The 18,312-nt window shown below is 41.9% G+C and overlaps 1 protein-coding gene across 2 annotated transcripts in view; it reads right to left on the bottom strand.

Moving 5' to 3' along the window:
• Positions 1-373: 373 nt before the first annotated feature.
• Positions 374-18,312, bottom strand: part of SNAP25 (synaptosome associated protein 25) — a 59,775-nt gene continuing 41,836 nt past the window's right edge. The window contains exons 5-8 of one of the 2 annotated variants that reach the window (XM_027653878.1): positions 11,219-11,336; positions 7,112-7,237; positions 4,899-5,043; positions 374-1,701 (exon numbers count right to left, since the gene is read on the bottom strand). In XM_027653878.1, the coding sequence (XP_027509679.1) occupies positions 1,633-1,701; positions 4,899-5,043; positions 7,112-7,237; positions 11,219-11,336 (458 nt within the window). In that variant the 3' untranslated portion in view covers positions 374-1,632. Of the gene's footprint in view, positions 1,702-4,898; positions 5,044-7,111; positions 7,238-10,963; positions 11,082-11,218; positions 11,337-18,312 lie in introns of both variants that reach the window. The other variant, XM_027653877.1, reaches the window with a different exon arrangement.

Genomic DNA, 18,312 nt, shown 5'->3' with positions numbered 1-18,312 from the left:
TAAAAAAAGGTGTATTAGCACGTGGCTACATCCACTACAGGAATAAACCTTAACAACTGAGGAACTGTATCCTTCTGTACCATAACACTTATTTCATTTTCTTCTTTCCCTTGAACAAGAGAAAATATTTTGATTCAGTGTTTGGCAATCCAAGGCAGGTTATTTAAAATAATATTCACTTGGAATGTAAAATGCTGGTTTTAGAGTGGTTACTTTCCTACAGTATTGCAAATCAAAATCTTCACTTTCCCACGTGTAGCAGAACCAGTTTGTAAAGGGTCTTTAGACTTTGTTCTTCTCCTTTTCCCAGGTAAGTGGCAAATAACTACTTGTCACTGACACATAGGGCAACAAATGGATAAAGCAAGCATGGATTCTGAGATCTATAATTTTTAATAATTTTTAAACTAGCTACAAAATGTCAATCACTTCACAAACTGACAGGAGACATAAGGAATTTTTCATATTACATGCTGTAAATGATATTTATCTCACAGTTTATCTAGAGTTCATTCATTTAGGTTTTTTAATTATTTTTTTTTTAATTGTCAGCTACTAAACATCTCAGCGATTTGGTGTGCATAGCTCTAGGTAAGCAACAGAGAACTGTACTGATAACAAACCACATGGGGATAGCGACTAGTAAGAGAGAGCCTTATAAAAATTACATTTCTTTGCACCATTTCATATGGTTGTTGTTTCCTCCAAAAGATAAGTCTTCAAAAGCAGCAGACGAACCCAATATATTACACTTATTTCTTTTTGTCTTTGACATATTTTCAGCCAAGCTTTTATTTTGCTGGCAATGGCTAAATGGTGAGTGCCAAATCCCTCCTTTTTTTTTTTTTCATAATTAAAAAAAATGATCATGATTAATAACTATATATATATCAACAAGAAAAAAGTGGCACAACTGCAAACTTGCTGGTATAACATAGTCCCAAAAGAGTCCGAATACTGAGCATGCTTTTGTTGTCATTGTTGGTGTGCTACTGCCATGGGAAAATTCTTGTTTAAGTAGGAGTCTAAAAGTCTATTTATTCCTCATGCATAAATGCATAAATCACATCACTTTTTAGTGCAATGCTTGTTATAGTAATATAATTCCACATTGTCTAATCATGAAATCATAACAACAGATAATGGCAATGAAGAACTGAAGACAGCAGGTTTAAGTGCTTAAACATCATGATACCCAAAGACAGGAGCATGGCAGTAGCTCTGTGGAATGTCACAGTTTTACAAGAACAATACTGTATATTTAAAGGTTAACAGCACGTTTAGCATTCCAACAGTGTTGTCATTCAGCAAACATCATTAAAAAAAAAATAATGAGGAGAGGAGGAAAAAAAAGGAATCCAAAACAGAAACAAGGAAAGGAAAAACCCCAAAAAACATCATAGTGAGCTATAGCCATCAAATCAGCACTATGTACAACCTTTGGAAAGAAAGATATCTAGAAAAAAATAATTACAAGTATCATTTTTGGAAAAGCTGACAAACTACACAGGACAACATTTACAATGGGGCTGATATGTGCATGTGTGCAAACCTAGTAGATAAATACCATGATAAAAGCATGAAGGTGCTGCCCTGTTGGGCAGCATTAAAAGGAAATGCACTTCACTGCATTTAACCACTGCCCAGCATCTTTGTTGCACGCTGGTTGGCTTCATCAATCCTGGTTTTGTTGGAATCAGCCTAGGGAAACACAAAGCAAAGAAACAGATGAGTACAAGGAAGAAAGAGAGGAGACACTTCTGTAGTTTTGGCTTGGCCAGAGCAAAAAAAAATAAAAAAAATCTTGAAAGTGCCAGAGAGCTGCTTTTTATAGAGGTATTATGGACCCAAAAGGAAATCACAGACTTGCTGGGTTTGTGACACTATATGTAGCCTTTGAGCAGAGCTTTTGTGTTTGTATTCAGCTTTACTGAACTGTTGGGAGTGCTGTGCCAGGCTTGTGGCTGGTGCTGTTGATAGCACTGGTGGCACTGATGGTGCTGGATTCATGAGAACTGGTGGTGGGCACATGGACTTTGCTGGTGAAAAGCTTCAGTACCCTCTAAGATTCAGTGGACCCTCTGTCCTAATTTAGATCACCAGGCATTCACTCAAAACTAAAATTTGGGTCAGTGTAGATAATCTCTGGAGCAGAGAAGGAAGATCATTTCATGTAGGGAATACTGGCAAAGAGAAATTTCTTTGGAAAGATCAGCCTGGACATCTTTGCTCTATGTATGAAAGGAAGGGGATAGGTAGGAGCAATGCCAGTACTCCAACAAAGTTCACCAGTATAGTTGCAAGAGAAATTAACCTCTCTCATTGGGCAGCAGCATAAACAGGAATTAAGGAAAAGCAGGGATTCTACTGTTAGTTGAAGCAATCAACTGGAATTTTGATGGTTGGACTGGATGATCTTAAAGGTCTCTTTATAGGTTTCAATATAAAATGCTGTTAATGAAATGGCACCACTTGGGAGGTTTGGGAGTTCTCTGTGAGTGGGAAGACACTTTGGCCATTTCTATAGCTCTGCAGAAGTTGGGTTTGGAGACTGAAGACGTTGTTTTAGCTGACAAAAACTGGCAGAGCTCCATTCCAGGCCCACGTTGCCATGCCTACTTACTCTAGCAGAGGGGCTGGATAGAACATGGTTTCAATTTTTAAAATCAGACCTGTGGGAAAGGTGAGAGTTGTGTTGCTGCTTTAAAAGCATGAGCTCACATAGCAAACTTTTTTCTGTGGTTTGATGGCTGCATTTTGTTAGTTTTGCTGATTGTTCCCACATCTCTGGGGTGTATCCAAATTGCACAGGTTTATTTTAAATCTCCAATTTGAAACAACAGAATGGTGAAGCAACGGTCCCAGATGCATTTAAAAATCCTTTAAAAATGTTTATACAGATGTGCAATAAATCAGTCTGAAATATCTGGGGGTTTTCTCCATAATTGTTTTGGAGAATGCTATATGGATGTGTATTTATAGTGCAGTGGCATGTGCCAGATACTCAAGTGTAAATCAGCAAAATTACTCATTACAAGCCACACTCCTTTATTTTAGCCATGAGTTTGACCTTGTCCACCACAGGACAATTTTGTGTGCTTTTGCCAAAAGGCTACCTAAAAAGTTAATGGTTTTGGAAGCAGCTACATTTGTGATGAAATGCATGAGTATTTATTGAATACTGATGAAACATCATGTTCCTAATGATGTTTAGACCTTAATATCTGGTGGGTGAAGTTGCATGGAAGGCAGTGGGAGTCTTTGTGCAGACCTTCCCACCTAGGTCAAGACAGAGGCCCTTCTTTAGGGTCCTGCTTTAGGCCCTTCCTACTTTCCTTCCAGCCTCCTATTTATGGCTTCTTTTAGGGCCAGGATCTTCTGGTGGTGATGTCTGTGTGATTGCTCTGGTTTGGATGCAGGCAAGCACTGGAAAGCAGTGACTTGTTAGGCTGTACTTTGGGATAGTATCCTGCAGGCATGGGTAGGACGCTGCTGATTTCCACCCACAGGGCACATCTCCTGCCACTGTGTTACACGAGCAAGGATGGTATGAATAACAGCAGTAAATGCTTCCCCCCCTTCTCCTAGTTTTCCCAGAAATATGAAATGGTGCAGAATGGCATCCCAGTAAGACTGTGTGTTTTCCAACGCAGCCAAACAAACAGATGTAATTTTATAAAATAAAACTTTTGACTGATGCAAAGCCATGTGCTTTGTGGTGTCATGTGACTGTCTCTCTCTCAGGGATGAACTTCCAACCTTTAAGACAATTTATACTTTACCTAGTTTTCTCTGGAATCAAACTCCAGTAAGGAGAGCTCTCAGAGTGAATCACTCAGTGTAGTGTTTTTAATTTTTTTCATTAAGCTCTGATGTAGTTAATTGACATGAAAACCAGGCATGGGCACTCTGCTTGTGTGAGGATACTTGCATATGTAAGGAGGCTCAAGAGTACAAGCTCTGACCACTTGAGGTCGGAATTAACTCTAAGCACCCCGTGTAAGTCCTTGGGTTAGATCCTCAGGTTGTGTAAATCTCAGCAGAAGTCAAATGTTGTGTTGATTTTACACCAGATGAAGATCGAGCCTCTTATGTCACTTCAGCCTGGCTGTGCCTGTGCCTGGAGCTCTGCCAGTAGGAATGCAGATGGCTTGCAGATCGTGGGATCTGAGGATGGCAGCCAGGTTTGGAGGAGGCCACTCTCTGCTTCAGCAATCTGCAGTGCAGGTCTGGCACTGGAATGGTGCTCTCTGCCTTTGGAGGTGGTGATTTTGCAACAGTAGTGCTGAGCTTTTGTATTTCAGTGGGGCCGTGTGGGGCCCAATTATGTATAAATACACAAACACACACACACCCCCCTAAGAGAGCAAGTAGATCTCTGTCCTAATGTTGTTATAAGCAGACAGCATGACAAAACTGGCTGCACTTTTACCATACAGCAAAACCTTGCTTAATAAATCCCCATCCTCTTTTGGGAACTGATACTCCAAGCAGGTCATCTAATCCTGAACTGCTCATGGAGTTTCTGAGGAAGGAGAAGTCCAGGAAGATTTAAAACCTTCCAGGAAAGGCCAGGGCATTCAGACCCAAAGCTCACAGTTCTGCATTAGCTCAGCATCCTCTTGTTTCCCAGAGCTGTTGCAGAAGGAGCCTTGATGTGTCCTAAGGGGTCCCCTTGCAGTTATTGCCTGGCAAACTCAACAGTGTGGGTTCAACCCAACCTGCTCTGGAGGTTCCTGAAGATCCACAGCAGCTCTGCTTTGGCCCAAGGATTTGGAGGGAGAAGAGAGGAGCCCTAGCAGCTGTTTCTGTCCCTTTTCCTTCTCCATGCTGAAAAGGAACTGCAGAAGGGAAAACACAGCCCCTTTTGGGGTCATCTTAGGAATGGCAGCTCTTACCTTCTCCATGATCCTGTCAATCTGGCGGTTCTGTGTGTCGATCTCGTTGCCCATGTCCAAGGCCATGTGACGTAAGTTGCCAATGATGCCGCTGACCTGCTCGAGGTTCTCATCCATTTCATTTTCCCGGGCATCGTTTGTTACCCTGGGAGCAAAACACCAATTCTTTAAAGCAGAGACAGGAGATTCCCCCTGAAACTGTGATTCACCTGAAACCTGCCCTGCATCCTCCACCACTTGTCACCTGGGGAGCAGCTGCTGTGCCCAGCTTTGAAGAAAAGGGATTAATAAGCAGCTTGCCTGAAAAACATTACATGCTTATTTTTTGGGTGTTGGGATCAATTGTCTGGGTTCATCACTGCTCCATTTATACTGCTCTTACTAGAAGTGTTGCTGTCTGAGCTTACCTGTACCATAAACTGCACCTCTCTGCAGTGATCATCCTCGAACAGAGAATGAAAGGATGGCCTGTTTGGATCTGTGTGTGGTTAGAGTTCATGGGAAGTGCTGGAGGGTGGTGGAATTACAGCTATTCCAGGTCCTCTCCTTGCAGTGCACATAGCTGATGGGAACTGTCCAGTCCTCTTATGCTTGGGGCTCACAGACATGTTGTGGAAGAGCTGCTTCAGCTGTGAAAATCCTCACCTAACATCTTATTTAGTTAACTGTAGTTCTGGTAAATGACAGAAGCAGCTTCTCTTAGTAAAGATCTTCTGTCTGTCATTCTTAGCACTGTCTTTTGCAGTTGCTTGCTTTTTGGAACAAAACACTTGTACTTGGGCCAAGGCCCAGCTCAACTCTCCAGTGACTCAAGAGGCATGGGGTGACTGACACTGGGAAAAGCAAGGTCCATGGGTCCCACTCAGAGAATCCCTACTTTGTACCTCTTCATGTAGGTGCCCAAAGGGTGCCCCAGGTTATTTGCAGGACCATTAATATTATGTAGCATAACTTCCTTCACTGCTATATTGTGATCATGTCCCAGCCTTCATTTTGGTGGGGCTGCCATCCAGAAATTAAAAAACAAGTGAATGGCAGACCCAGCAAACTTAAATGGCAACTCCATCCCACGCTCCAGATTGCATGACAGCATTGTTTCTATCACACTGATTTCCCTTTATCACAGCAGCCAAAAAAATAAGTGGATAATAGTTTTTGGAAAGATAATTACTTATTAATCCAGTGTCCTTAATCTTCAGAGATCAAAGCTTTGCCTACTGGAATGCCGTTATCCATTCAGCTGATGACATTGTCATCTAAACGATGCTCCATAAGCACTGTAATCAGTAGGTGCTTATTGCTGGATCCCTGTGCACTGGGGGAAGTTTGCAGTGTGGTTGCCATTGGTAGAGCTGTGTGTTTCCAACCAGCTTTCATTTGAGTGCTCAGGAATTCCCACTATGTCGGGGCTTTACAGCAGCTGAGGAATGGGGCATCGTTCCCCGTTCAGCGAGGTTTCCTGGATGCTTATGAGCAGGGAAAGGGCACACCCCCTGTTAAAAGTGTACTTCAAATTCTGCGCTTGGCTCGGTGCTTTGGCAGGAAACCTGGGGCTTTTTTCTTGTTGAAAAGAAAGGAGGGGCTGCTGGATGCTTTAGTACCTCTTCTGGCAAGGGTGGATAACGGGCACTGCATGCCTTGGGACGTAATGGCAATAAACTAGTATTTATCTGACACTTCGTTTCTGAGGCATTTGATGACTGTCATTAATGAGACCCATAACAAGGCCCCCAGGAAAAGTGTTCATGCAGGGAGCTGGAGTGCAGAGGACAATGCTGACTGACCATAACTGCCTGCACCCTCACGGTGCTGCTGTGAAACAAATAAATAGATATTATTTCTATTTTATTGTTGCCCAAATCTGGGCACTCAGGGAGGAAGGTTTAGGGTTGTGTTTTCAAGCATCTTCTGGTTCTCTGGGCCAAGATTCTTACTTCTAGGATTTTCAGCAAAGTAACCATCCTTTGCACCAACTCAGGGGACCTACAGGGCCAGGGGAAGTCACTGGACACAATAAGCCTTTGGTACCTGGGTTACTCACCAATAACCTGAAACCCCAGCACCCACCACTTGGTGGAAAACTGTCTCCACCTTATTACCCAGCACCACTGAAGGAGTTAATGAGCACCACAGAACTCATGACCATATGGAAGAAATCTAAATATATCAGTGACAAGGAGAATAGAGAGAGAAGAGTGGATCCAAAGGCTCACCTGCGGATAAAGCCACCACTGATGGCCATCTGCTCCCGCTCATCTACGACACGTGCGGGCTGGCTGGCTACAACACCATCCTGGTTATTGCCCCAGGCCTTTTTGTAGGCATCACTTGATTTGAGCCTATGCAAAAAACACCATGAGTAACAAAGCATCAAGTGGACAAATGCAAAACTCTTTACCTCTCCAAGCTAAAAGCTGAACCAAGCAAATGAGTTTTCAGATAGAGGGTCATTGGTTGTATACCGATATATCATAACCCTGAGCAAAAGGAGGGCGTTGGTTTTTGTTCATTTTTTTACTTTACTGCCACAACAACAGTGATGGTCAGAGGTTTAGTTTCCAATAGGGTGAATTGCAATTGTCAAGTCTACAACACTGCACACAAGTTTTTTGGATGTTGACTTAATATCCAGAAAGAAGGAAAATTTAAAAAAAAAAAAAAAGGAAAAATAAAAAAAGAAGAAGAGAAGAAACACAGATAAGTAGAAAACATTGTTTCGTTTCAGTGACACATATGTTTTGACATCAAACACGGAGAACGTACTGGCAGACAGACATAAAAACAGAACTGCCAAGTATAGTGTGTACATCACATCACAGCAACACACCCTCTTAGAGAAAAACAGATCTGGCTAGAATTTAACATTTTACCATGCAGAATATTGAGTTTCTGTTGATATTTTTTCAATATGTATGTGGCATTGTAGGCATTTAAAGCCACTGACCTTTCCCAAGGTGATTTGGGGATGATTTTATCATAGGGTTCATTAGATTTTTCAAATAATATATCGGTACTTGAGAATAGTAATCATACATCGACAGTTGATGTACAAACCTTTGTCCACAGAGACAAAAAGTAAAATAGGCAGAAATGAAATGAGTGCAGGAGAAAATAAAAGATACGAGCAATCTAGCATCAGAAAGGGAAGTTTTTCTACATTTTTTTCATGCACCAGCTACAGGCATGAATAAGAAGTAAAGCATTCTCACTAAGCACAGTTGCCCCAATAGTTCATCATACCCTTAATGCATCAGCAGTAACAGCCTTCACAATAAGCATGACACAGGCAAAAATGGATCATCGCTTCCTTCAGGAGTTTTAAAGCACAGGACTTTAAATATAGCCTAGCAACTTGTTATATTTGTTCTTCGTGACAGTTACATTAACTTTCAGAGAGCCATTTTTGACTGAGCTGCCGTGGATGGAAAATTAAAATCCAGGCACACCTAGAGTGGCAGATCGACATGTGCAGCTTATTTAGGATCATCAGATGAGACTGAACACTTTAACAGGAGAGTGTGAGTGTTTGGAGTCCACAGGTATAAGTTCTTGATTTTTTTTCCTAGAAATGGAGCAGTTTCCAAAAAACTGTTAGGAACTGCACATCTCTGTGGTTTCTCTGTTCTTTGGTCAGCTCCAACCCATCATATAAACAGCCCTGTGGCTTGGATTTTGGGGAAGAAACTGAATGTGCTTCTGGGGGATTTGGGAAAGGACATGACAAACCCATCTTTGGTGTTATGTTCTCTCCATGCCCCCTGAAGCAGCTCAGTTTTAAATGAGCCTGAAGATGTGTTGTATGCTACGATATAGAATTAAAATGTAGATTAAAAGAGGATCTTTCATCTGTTTTGTAGCTTATGTCCTGTCAAAGTTTGTGAGGACTTAAAAAGATGATGGTTGGCTTGTTTAATCTTAGATGTCTGAAACTATAAATCAGCTTTGGCATTACTAGAAATGAGTAAATGAGTCATTCTCTTGCTGCAGATACCATTATGGGGGTTTGCCTGTTATTTAGACCTGTGCAACTTTGAGAGTGAAACAGTCTTTGTGTTTGGGGTAAGTGATCTTATACACCCAGAATCCAATCTCTGTTTTCTCATGGGCTTCCAATAAAAGTCAACAGATGGAGCCTGGGTCTGCTCACAGTCAGTAGTAGTTGTCCTTTTGAATGCAGCCTGGTCAAAGTTTCATGCCACGGGCATTTTGAGTCTCCTGAGGATGTAGGATCAAGCCTTGGTAAGGCTCATGGAGTTGTACTTTCACTGTGCATCAGGGTACAGTTATGTGTGAAATGGTTAATCTTTTTTAAATACATGCCATTCATCTCCCACCAGCCAGAAGAGCACTGGTGGATCATGGTGATTCTGATGCCCAGAACTGTGTGGATTTCTCTCCCTCCTACACTCCACTCCTCAGAACATCATCTCATTTGTACCAGTTGAGTCCTGGCATAGAGACTCAAGGAACAGTCTCTAAAAGCCTTGTTCATCCACACTCTGTTTCTGAACACTGGTTGGCAATGCTGCTTTATGCAATCTGGCTGCAGACTGCCAAGGTCAGAACACTGCCTTGGAGAAGGGGAGAGACACCCTTGCAAACCAATGTCCCCCACATGGCACTCACACAGTGTCTTCCTGTTCTTGCAGCCTGGCACTGCAGCCATAGTGAAGTGGCAAATGTTTTAAGGCCACGTGTCAGGTGCTAATCCCATCCCTGTCACATGTCTGGCTGTCAGTTCTGAGCTTGTACAGTGTGGGAGATGTAAAGTTTCTGCTGCGTTTGTACCTGCAGCTCTTCTGCATCAGGTCCTCTGGCTAAAGCCTGTCTTAGATAAAAACCTGATACAGGCAGTCCTGCTGACTAAGGCTCTGTGTGTGTGTGTAGCTCTTCCCATTTCTCCTGCCCTCTCTCCCACTGTGCACATATTTTGGGTAAAATGTTTACCCCAAAAAAGTATTCAGGGTTTGGTACACAGGAGCAGAACTGATTTTGTTTTAAAGTATCTGCATTGTGTCCCAAGGGAATTAACTTCAAAATAAATGTAATTGATAAGGCAAAACCCTAGTCTTGCTGTTCTGATTTTTGGCAAAATACCCCTAAACTCTATGGCAGCTCTTTCCTTTGGTCTTGATAATCGTGGTAGGATCAGACTTTGGCTGTGAACAAAGTGTCACGCAGAAAGGGAGTTCAATACTCACAACTACTGCTCTCTGCTTTCTTTCCTGCACAATCTCTGGCCAGGCATTTCTGACAGCTTTCCCTGTAACCTGGTTGCATGCCGACTCACTGCATGCTGGATTTGCCATTCCTCAAGGACTTGGGGTTGGTCCACTTTGTCCCTGGTTTCCTCCACCCGCATAACCGCACATCGCATTTCCATTTGGCATTTAAAACAAGCTTTGCATTACTTGGAGGACGGTTTCGTTCAAGTGTGATGGCATGCAAGCAAATTCGATGCATTTCAACATTTCTGCTTAGTGTACGTGCTACCCAAACCAGAGAAATTTGGCATATTCAGGTTTTCTCGAATTTTTTTTGCCTGTGGGAGGATGAAAACCAGTTCAAGTTGGGTTCCAATTGTGAAATCTCTCTTTGGAAAGCACATCAAGGGCTATTTCTGTTGAACAATGAAAAAAGGTGTGATTTTCATCCATAATTTTGAGTAATGTTTAGTACAACCTCTTCTGCAGTTTTTCAGCTCTTTTGGTTATTAAACTTGTGAAAATATGCTTCACAATTTAGGGTGCCCAGGAATAAGGTAGCCCCAGTGTTTTTGTTCGCTGGAAAAATGGAACCACTGAGTACACTTTGTGTAAAATGTTGAAACTTTTACCATTAAAAGGTGTCGACAGTGAAGCTTTCACTGCAGTATGCCTGCTTTTAATGCATCTACAGTAACTCCCAGTCAGTTGTCTATGCTATGAGATGGATGCATTTGAACCAGAATCGTTCTTTCTGCATGCCACATGCTCATCCTGTCCATGTGCCTAGCAAGGATGAGCTTCACAAGGCCTTTGGGATCAGCCTTAAGTGCTCAAAGAGATGAGGCAGGCAGCACCTACTTGTTACATGGACAGACACAAAGACCACAGAATTTTCCTAGGTCCGTCAAATTCTTTTCTGCTTCTTTCATGTCCTTATTGATTTGGTCCATTCCCTCTTCGATGCGTTCCAGTTGTTCTGATTAAACACAAGTATTTTATCCCCACAGAATGAAGCAGATGGAAAAGGACAAAGAAAAAAAAGACAAAAACTTCAGACATTCACTGTGACAAAAAACTGGACACCACATAGCAGAGCCGGTACCCAGTACCTACTTGTTACAAGGACATATGAAAAGGCCACAGCATTTCCCTAAATCTTTTAAATTTTTCTCGGCCTCCTTCATGTCTTGGTTGATATGGTTCATGCCTTCTTCAACACGATCGAGTTGTTCTGGTCAGGACAAAGGGATGACAGTGTGGAATGAATTGTATTTTTGCTTGTTTGCTTTTGTCTTCAACAGAACATGAAAAATGACCATGTAGAACCGAGTTAATAATGACATTACAATGCATTAATCTGAGCTGATGCATTGCTGAAGGGATGTGGGCCGCACTGGATGCCAAAGATAATTTTTTTACTAGTGTGGGAAGAGTAAAACAAACGAGGAATTTATTTGAAATATATTAATATCAACAAGATGTAATGATGTAGAAAGGAAGGGTTATAAAGTTCAAGGTCCAGAAACGTAATACAGTACATCCACTTACTAAGACACAGTGACATCCAGGAGAAAGAAAGATAGCGTTATTATTTTGCATTTATGTATGTTAATATAAGAGAAAAGATGTCCTTCCGTGGAAAATACTTCAGTTACTTACACTTACAAATGCCTTGGAATTAGGTGATTTTGGGCAGCACAATTGCTTGGATTAGTGAGTGAGAATGCTGGTAATAGAAGTACCAAAAACAGAGTGAGCGTTTAAGGGCTTGTATCCAGGTACCCCTTTTTCCAGAGGCTGAGGAAACTGAGACCTGCCACTTTGGAGTGGCATTGGATATTAATCTCTAATCTGAGCCTGGCCTCAGGGCTGGTTTTCTTTCTGGTGTAGAGGCTGCAAATCAGGAGTAACCCCAGTGAACACAGAGCAACTGAAACCTCTTCGGGAGCCTGATGCTCACTGGAAGAGAACACTGGCTGTGACATTCATTGTCCCTGTCCCCAAGTGATCTTATGAACACAGATATGGGGTGAGGACTCGTGTTTTCAGTGGGGTCACTTCTGCTTTGCTCCAGGGCAAGATAAGCAGCACCAAGCCCAGTAACCAGCCCCATACAGACAACTCTCTCTCTGCTGGCATCAAACAGAATTTGGAGTATTTCCACCGAGGGCTGGTGATGGTGTTGGGTTTTCTTAAGGACTCGGTGGCTCAGAATGACTTAACATGTTTATTTCTTCACTATTAAACCTGGGGAAGGCGTCCTATGCCACAATGTAAAAGTTTAGGAAGGGATTCTCTGCTGATGTAAACAGATATGAATCCAGTGGGATCAGGGGTCTTATATGGAGTCTGTGGTAGCAACAGCATTTTATGTGGGTGGAAAGCCTCACCATTTCATGAAGGATAAATTCAAATACTACCCAGGATCAGAGAGTTACTTGGGAGTGACATTTCAATCCATGGAAAGCTGTAACTGTAGCTAAAGAGGCAAAGTCGAGGAATCCCAGTAAAACACAAACACATCCATATTCACCGTATGGAATAGAAAAACACAGAATTAGACTGTAGAGGAAGGAACTAAGAGCACTGGTTATAGAAGGAATTTAATGTCGTCCCTGATGTTAATTGAGTCCTATCCAGAAGAAAAAAAAAAGGCATTTTAGAAGGAAAATCATATGCATATTGACGTCAGTACAAAGCTCCTCTTGACTTCTTCGGGAACATGAATAGGCCTAATTTCTTACTTAGGTTTCTAATAACAATCAAGGTTTAGATTTTCAAAGCTTTCTGGGGGATTTGGATACCCAGTTCCCATTAAAATTAATTTTATTTAATTAATTTTAATGGGAAACAGGCACCTCACCCCTCGAGGGCCTAGAAAATCCTGGCCTAAATTATTCAAGCTGAAATAATTCGAATATTGAACTTGTGCTCCTTGTTTAATTCTTGCATGAGACAGGGCTTTGAAAAGGAGAGGTACCATGTCAGGATGGAGAGATGCATCTGCTTTTCAGGTGTCAGTTCTCATTCTCCTCATCTGGATGGGCCTGTCTCCTGACAGCACAGGAGTTATTGATCCCAAATCCAAGGGTATATTTAGAGGATCAGAGTTACCTGGCACTGTCCTCTAAAAGGGGCACATATCGTGTGAGCAGACGATTGGGAAACTAAGAAGGAAACCTGAGAGATGGACTGCACAAGTTCTGCCTGGTAAACTGCTGAGCTGAGAACCAGAAATGCAAGGTTGGATTGTTTCAGTGCACACTGTAATTTGGGCTTTAGCAGAAGCTTTGGTTCGTGTCTGTAGGTGCAGATTGTCAGTCTCATCAGAAATGGGAGTCTGTGGTGGAAGGGGATGCTCCTCCCAGTGCTCCTGCTCCTGCCTAACTCAGAGTCCTGCCTGCTCTTGCATAGTTGGGCAACTCTTGCTCTGGGAAGCAGCTGTGGGAGCGTGAGCTGGCTTTTATCCTGGTTCATGTAACAAGGTGGGAATTGCTACATTTGTGTGGCAGACTCCCACCTCCTGCTTGCGAGAGTTGTGCTTGCAGAGCCCGTTCTTGGGACTCAGTTCAAAGGCAGCTGTACCCACACGTGCATTTTGACACTGGGCAGGACACAAGGTACTGACCTTTTTTTCACTGATTTTCCTGCTAGTCCTTCTCTAACCTTGTCTGCCCAGCAGAAAACTCCAGGTAAATCTGCAGGGATCAGTCCCAGATCTGCTACCGCTGGTGGCTTCCAGTCTAAGCTTGTTTCCTCTCCCAGATGCTCATTCTCTGCAGCCACATGTGTAGTAGGGCCTTTTGAACTTTCTTTCCCTGTTTCTTTTTCTGCCTGAATAAATGAGTCCTAATTGAAGAGTAGATGTGACATGACTCAAACACTTTCATTTTAATTACAGCTCTCTCTAGAAACCTGACTTAATTCATCCTGCTTCAGGATCTGTGTGTGATGCTTATGCTATTTCTGAATAGAAATGGGACCCACACTAATTTATCTTCCATTAAAGGAAACCTCATCAGTGTAAAAAAAACCATGTCATATTTGTAGCCCAGAAGTCTAGACAGCTGGCTGCTGGTCCTAAAACCAGTTGTTAATGTCATTGGCTGGATTGTTAACTGGTTAAAATCAGCATAGTTATGCTGGCTTTGTGGAGCAACACCAATTTATACCTGTCAAAGTCCTGGTCCCACAGGCAAGGAAATAGATTCATGAGCCTAACTACCCTTATTGAGGCATAAATATTATAGTGGAATTAACTTAACGGGGTCAAGCTGGATTTGTTTTGGTATAACTGCTATTAAAATCTGGCCCAGAATGAATCACTGCTGTAGGAAATCAGATGGCTATCAAAAGGTTAATTTAATATCTGTTTTCATAGATCTTCCCTATTCCAATGTTTTATATTGTATTAAAGGTTTTAGGGAAGAGAGTCTGCTGGCACAAATTGCCATGGACCTACACAAATTCACGCCTAGAGAGGATCATGTCCTTTGTCTCCCACTTCAAGGTCAGAGTTTGACTTTTTTTTTGACAGTTTGTTGCAATATTCTTTGAATATACTACATTTATCCTTATGTTTATGTATCATATATAAGAAAGTTGGTGCTGCCTGGCAGCAGAATACAGAGGTAGGTTTCATTGTGATTTCCTTCCATTTTATTTTTCTCCAGTAAACCCTGCTAATTATTAGCCCTTTTTGCATATTGATACCCTTGGGTGCCTGAGAACTTTCATTCCAAGGTAACGACCATAAATCTTCTTCCAGATCCTACAGCAAACTAATGGCATATCTTAGGACACAAAGAGGAATATTTTTTTCACCTGTATCATTACACTTGTGAATTAGTTGTGTAAGGCTACTGGGGGACCACAAGCCAGTCCTGTTAGTTTTACCAGAGCACTGTGCCCTTCTGCCAGTGGGTCTTTGCCAGGATCTTCCATAACATCCTGGAAACTCCCCACTCTGTGACTGCTCTGGGGAAGGGGCTGGGAGAGGGCAGCTGTAGCAAGGGCATCCCTCAGCTGCTCCTGTGGCCTCCTGAGCAAACACAGCTGCAAAAGCATCTCACACAGTGTTGGATGCAGGACCAGAACAGGGCAAGTGTGGTGCTGCTCCACCTTTGCATCCCCAGCTGTAATTTGCAACAAATACTCCTTGACTGATGTCCAGGATCTGGGGCCTGTGCTTGAATGTCAGTTAAATGTGGAGATGGGAACTTGCTCCTTTGCTTGGAGTGTTGTGCACTGAAGCAATTTCCACAAGGACAATTTTAATTAGAGGAAAAAAAAAAGGAAAAAAGAAAAAGGACGCCTTAAGAACACATTGTAATCATAATTGCATACAAGAGGGCTGAATTGGAAAGAGAGTCAGCAGATTAACTGCTTCCAGTGCTACTCTGTGATCCCATTTTCCGTAAAGGAGAATCCTATTGGAGCGTAGTACATTTCTAGGACAGCCTTTTCAGAAATCCTGAGTCTTGACCTATCTGCTCTGAAAGGCACTGCAGAGCACAGGTAGGAATGGCAGAGAGCTGGCAGGGAGTGCTGTGAGCCCACATGTAGCTCTGCTAAAAATAACAGGAGACAAGGCACAACCTGCTTTGTGGGGGTTCATTTGCCTTTTGTTCTGCACTACAATTTCAACATAATTAATACCATTTTCCCTGTAGAATCTGGAATAGTCATTAGTTACTTTTTATTTCCCTAATTATCCTTAACTCACTCAAAACTGCCAAACTCACAACTCCTGCTAAAGAGGTCAGCTAGTGTGGGTACCATCACATGGTGCCAGTGCTTTTGCTCGGGAGGTTACCCAGTTATTTCAAAGTTTTATCTCCCTTATCAACTTGATCTGGAGTAAGATCTGCTGGGTACATTCATCTGCTCCCCGTGTTCAATGGTTGTGCATTTGCTGTTGCTGGTGCGGGGAGAAAATTTCAATTTTCAATGAAATGACGTTTTCTTTGTCGCTTATCAAAGTTGTGGCTATTCCTCTATCTTGTCTTGGATGAGAAATGGCTGTGCTGCTACTGTTGTTATTGGTAAAGTTTCTCCCCTCTACCTCCTTTGGAATACAAACCCAAAATCCTTTTGTAATAAACTGCATGAGGACATCATCACACACAAAAAAATGTCCTTGAAATCCTCCAAATCTGTGTCCCTGCTGATACTCCCAGGTGGTAGGATTTTCCTTTGGATGAAGAGAGCTACCACTCTGGGACCCCTTCTATGTTAACAGTTCAGGTTTGTCTTCATATTCCCACTTTGTACTCTCAGTTTCATTTCTACAGTCTGCTTTTAACCTATATGCATCTAAATATTACCATTTTTCTAAATTAGCATGTTTTAAAGACATATTTAATGAAGCAGAGCAATTGCCACAGCTCAATAATCCTTTGCAGCATGAAGGCTGTAGTGTAACATGAAAACACTTTAAAGAGTTAAATACGTATTTCTATTTAAATCATTAATTAAGGGAGATTGACTAAAGGCCAGGTTTAAAAAAATGTAGCATTATGGATGCACATGGGGGCAGGGAAAGACTTTCTCACTGATGGAAAAAATCTCAGCAAGGAGAATCTGACCTCCTGGCTCCTTCCTGTGGGCTCCCCAGGGGAAGGACTGTGTTGAGCTGGTTTGGATGACAGTGCATGGCTCAAAAAATGATAATTTGGTATTGCAGAGGGAAAGTCCACTCCAAATCCCAGTGACCTCAAAGGGCACAGGAGGAGGTCTCCAGTTTTTATGGCAGCCCCATCCTCTGTGAAACAGGGGTAACACAAGCCCTTGTGAAGCTCCCCCTGTCTGAGGGTCGTGGCACACTCACTCTGCCATGTGCTGCACAGCCAGCTGTGCTAAACCTTGAGGCAACAGGAGCTCGCCAGGCTGGCTTCCTTGTACAAATACTGGTATTGGGAAATTACCTGGACTTATTGCCTTTTATGATCCCAGAGACTTCTGCCTACTGATACCAGAAAATCAGTTCTGCTTTGTGTTATTTGCATTGAATTGGCTAGAGAAGTTTTCCTTGTAAAGTCTGTTTAACTTCCAAACAAGCAAATTTGTCAGGAAACCTAAAAACAGAGCTTCAAGCAACTGCAGAGATTAGATATTCTGCTTGCCGCCCACTGCAAAGATCAGTGTCATGTTTTCTGTATATTTAACACCTAATAATCTTAAGTGACTTGTGCAGTCAGCTGCAAAGAGATCACATGGCAGTGTTAGCAAATTATTTCCTTAATCTGATAATCTGCTGAGACATCCGTGAGCTGCACACATTGCACTAATTACAGAGGGTTCAAAGTCATCATTAGCGTGTTTTGCCCAGTAGTATGAGTCCTTTATTGCTAAAATAAAAAAAAAAATAATCAGGAATTATCACACCTACATATTGCTAAAATGGAGAAAACTTAATTAGACATTTAGCATAGGAGAGTGGTTACAATATTCTCAGGGTTTGTAGCATTATTTGGCTGTTTTCCTTTAGAAACCCACACTGTATATAGTCATAAGCTAAATTTACTGAACCACTTAAGGCATGACCATAACCAATTTAAAGAGGCTTTGAAACTGTCTGATTCTTTCCTGTAGGTATTGACTCAGTGCATCTCTGACTGTACAATATACATTTCAGGTTTCACTGTCAATAAGGGTTTAACACTGAGTTCCCTGGACTCCCAAAGAGGTGAGTGGGTCCAGTCTCAGCTCTTTGGCTCATCCAGATTGTCCTTCCTATCATGACTATGGAATAAATCATCAGACAAGTTTGGCACACAGGGGTTTAGCAATAGTAGAATTCCAAAATAACAAAACAAAAATTTGAGGTTAAAATCAAAATAATCCTCCCTAGCAATCTGTGGAAAAAATAGCAGTTAAAGAACAGAAACAAGTTTCCCCAGGAACCACTAAAGTTTCTGCTGCTCTGCCTGTGAAATTATATTGCACGACACATCTGGATATTTACACTTCCTTTGACAATATTTGTGATTTATTACAACTGTATAATTCACTTCTGAAACAAAACACATTATTTAGACAGGTGCCATATCTGTTTCAACATAGGTAATTTCTGGTTTTCTGTATTCAGTGATGGTTCTTTTACTGCCATTATTTTTCGAAGACAACAAAATATTCCCTCTAATATTTTTCTTGTCAAGGCAAATTGATGTGACAAAATTTGGCTGGGTTAAATTCTTTTCCCTAGG

This window comes from Corapipo altera, unplaced genomic scaffold (genome assembly GCF_003945725.1).
Source record: "Corapipo altera isolate COAL_440 unplaced genomic scaffold, ASM394572v1 70, whole genome shotgun sequence".
In the NCBI taxonomy this organism is placed as follows: domain Eukaryota; kingdom Metazoa; phylum Chordata; class Aves; order Passeriformes; family Pipridae; genus Corapipo; species Corapipo altera.
This window is presented reverse-complemented; position numbering and strand designations above follow the sequence as displayed.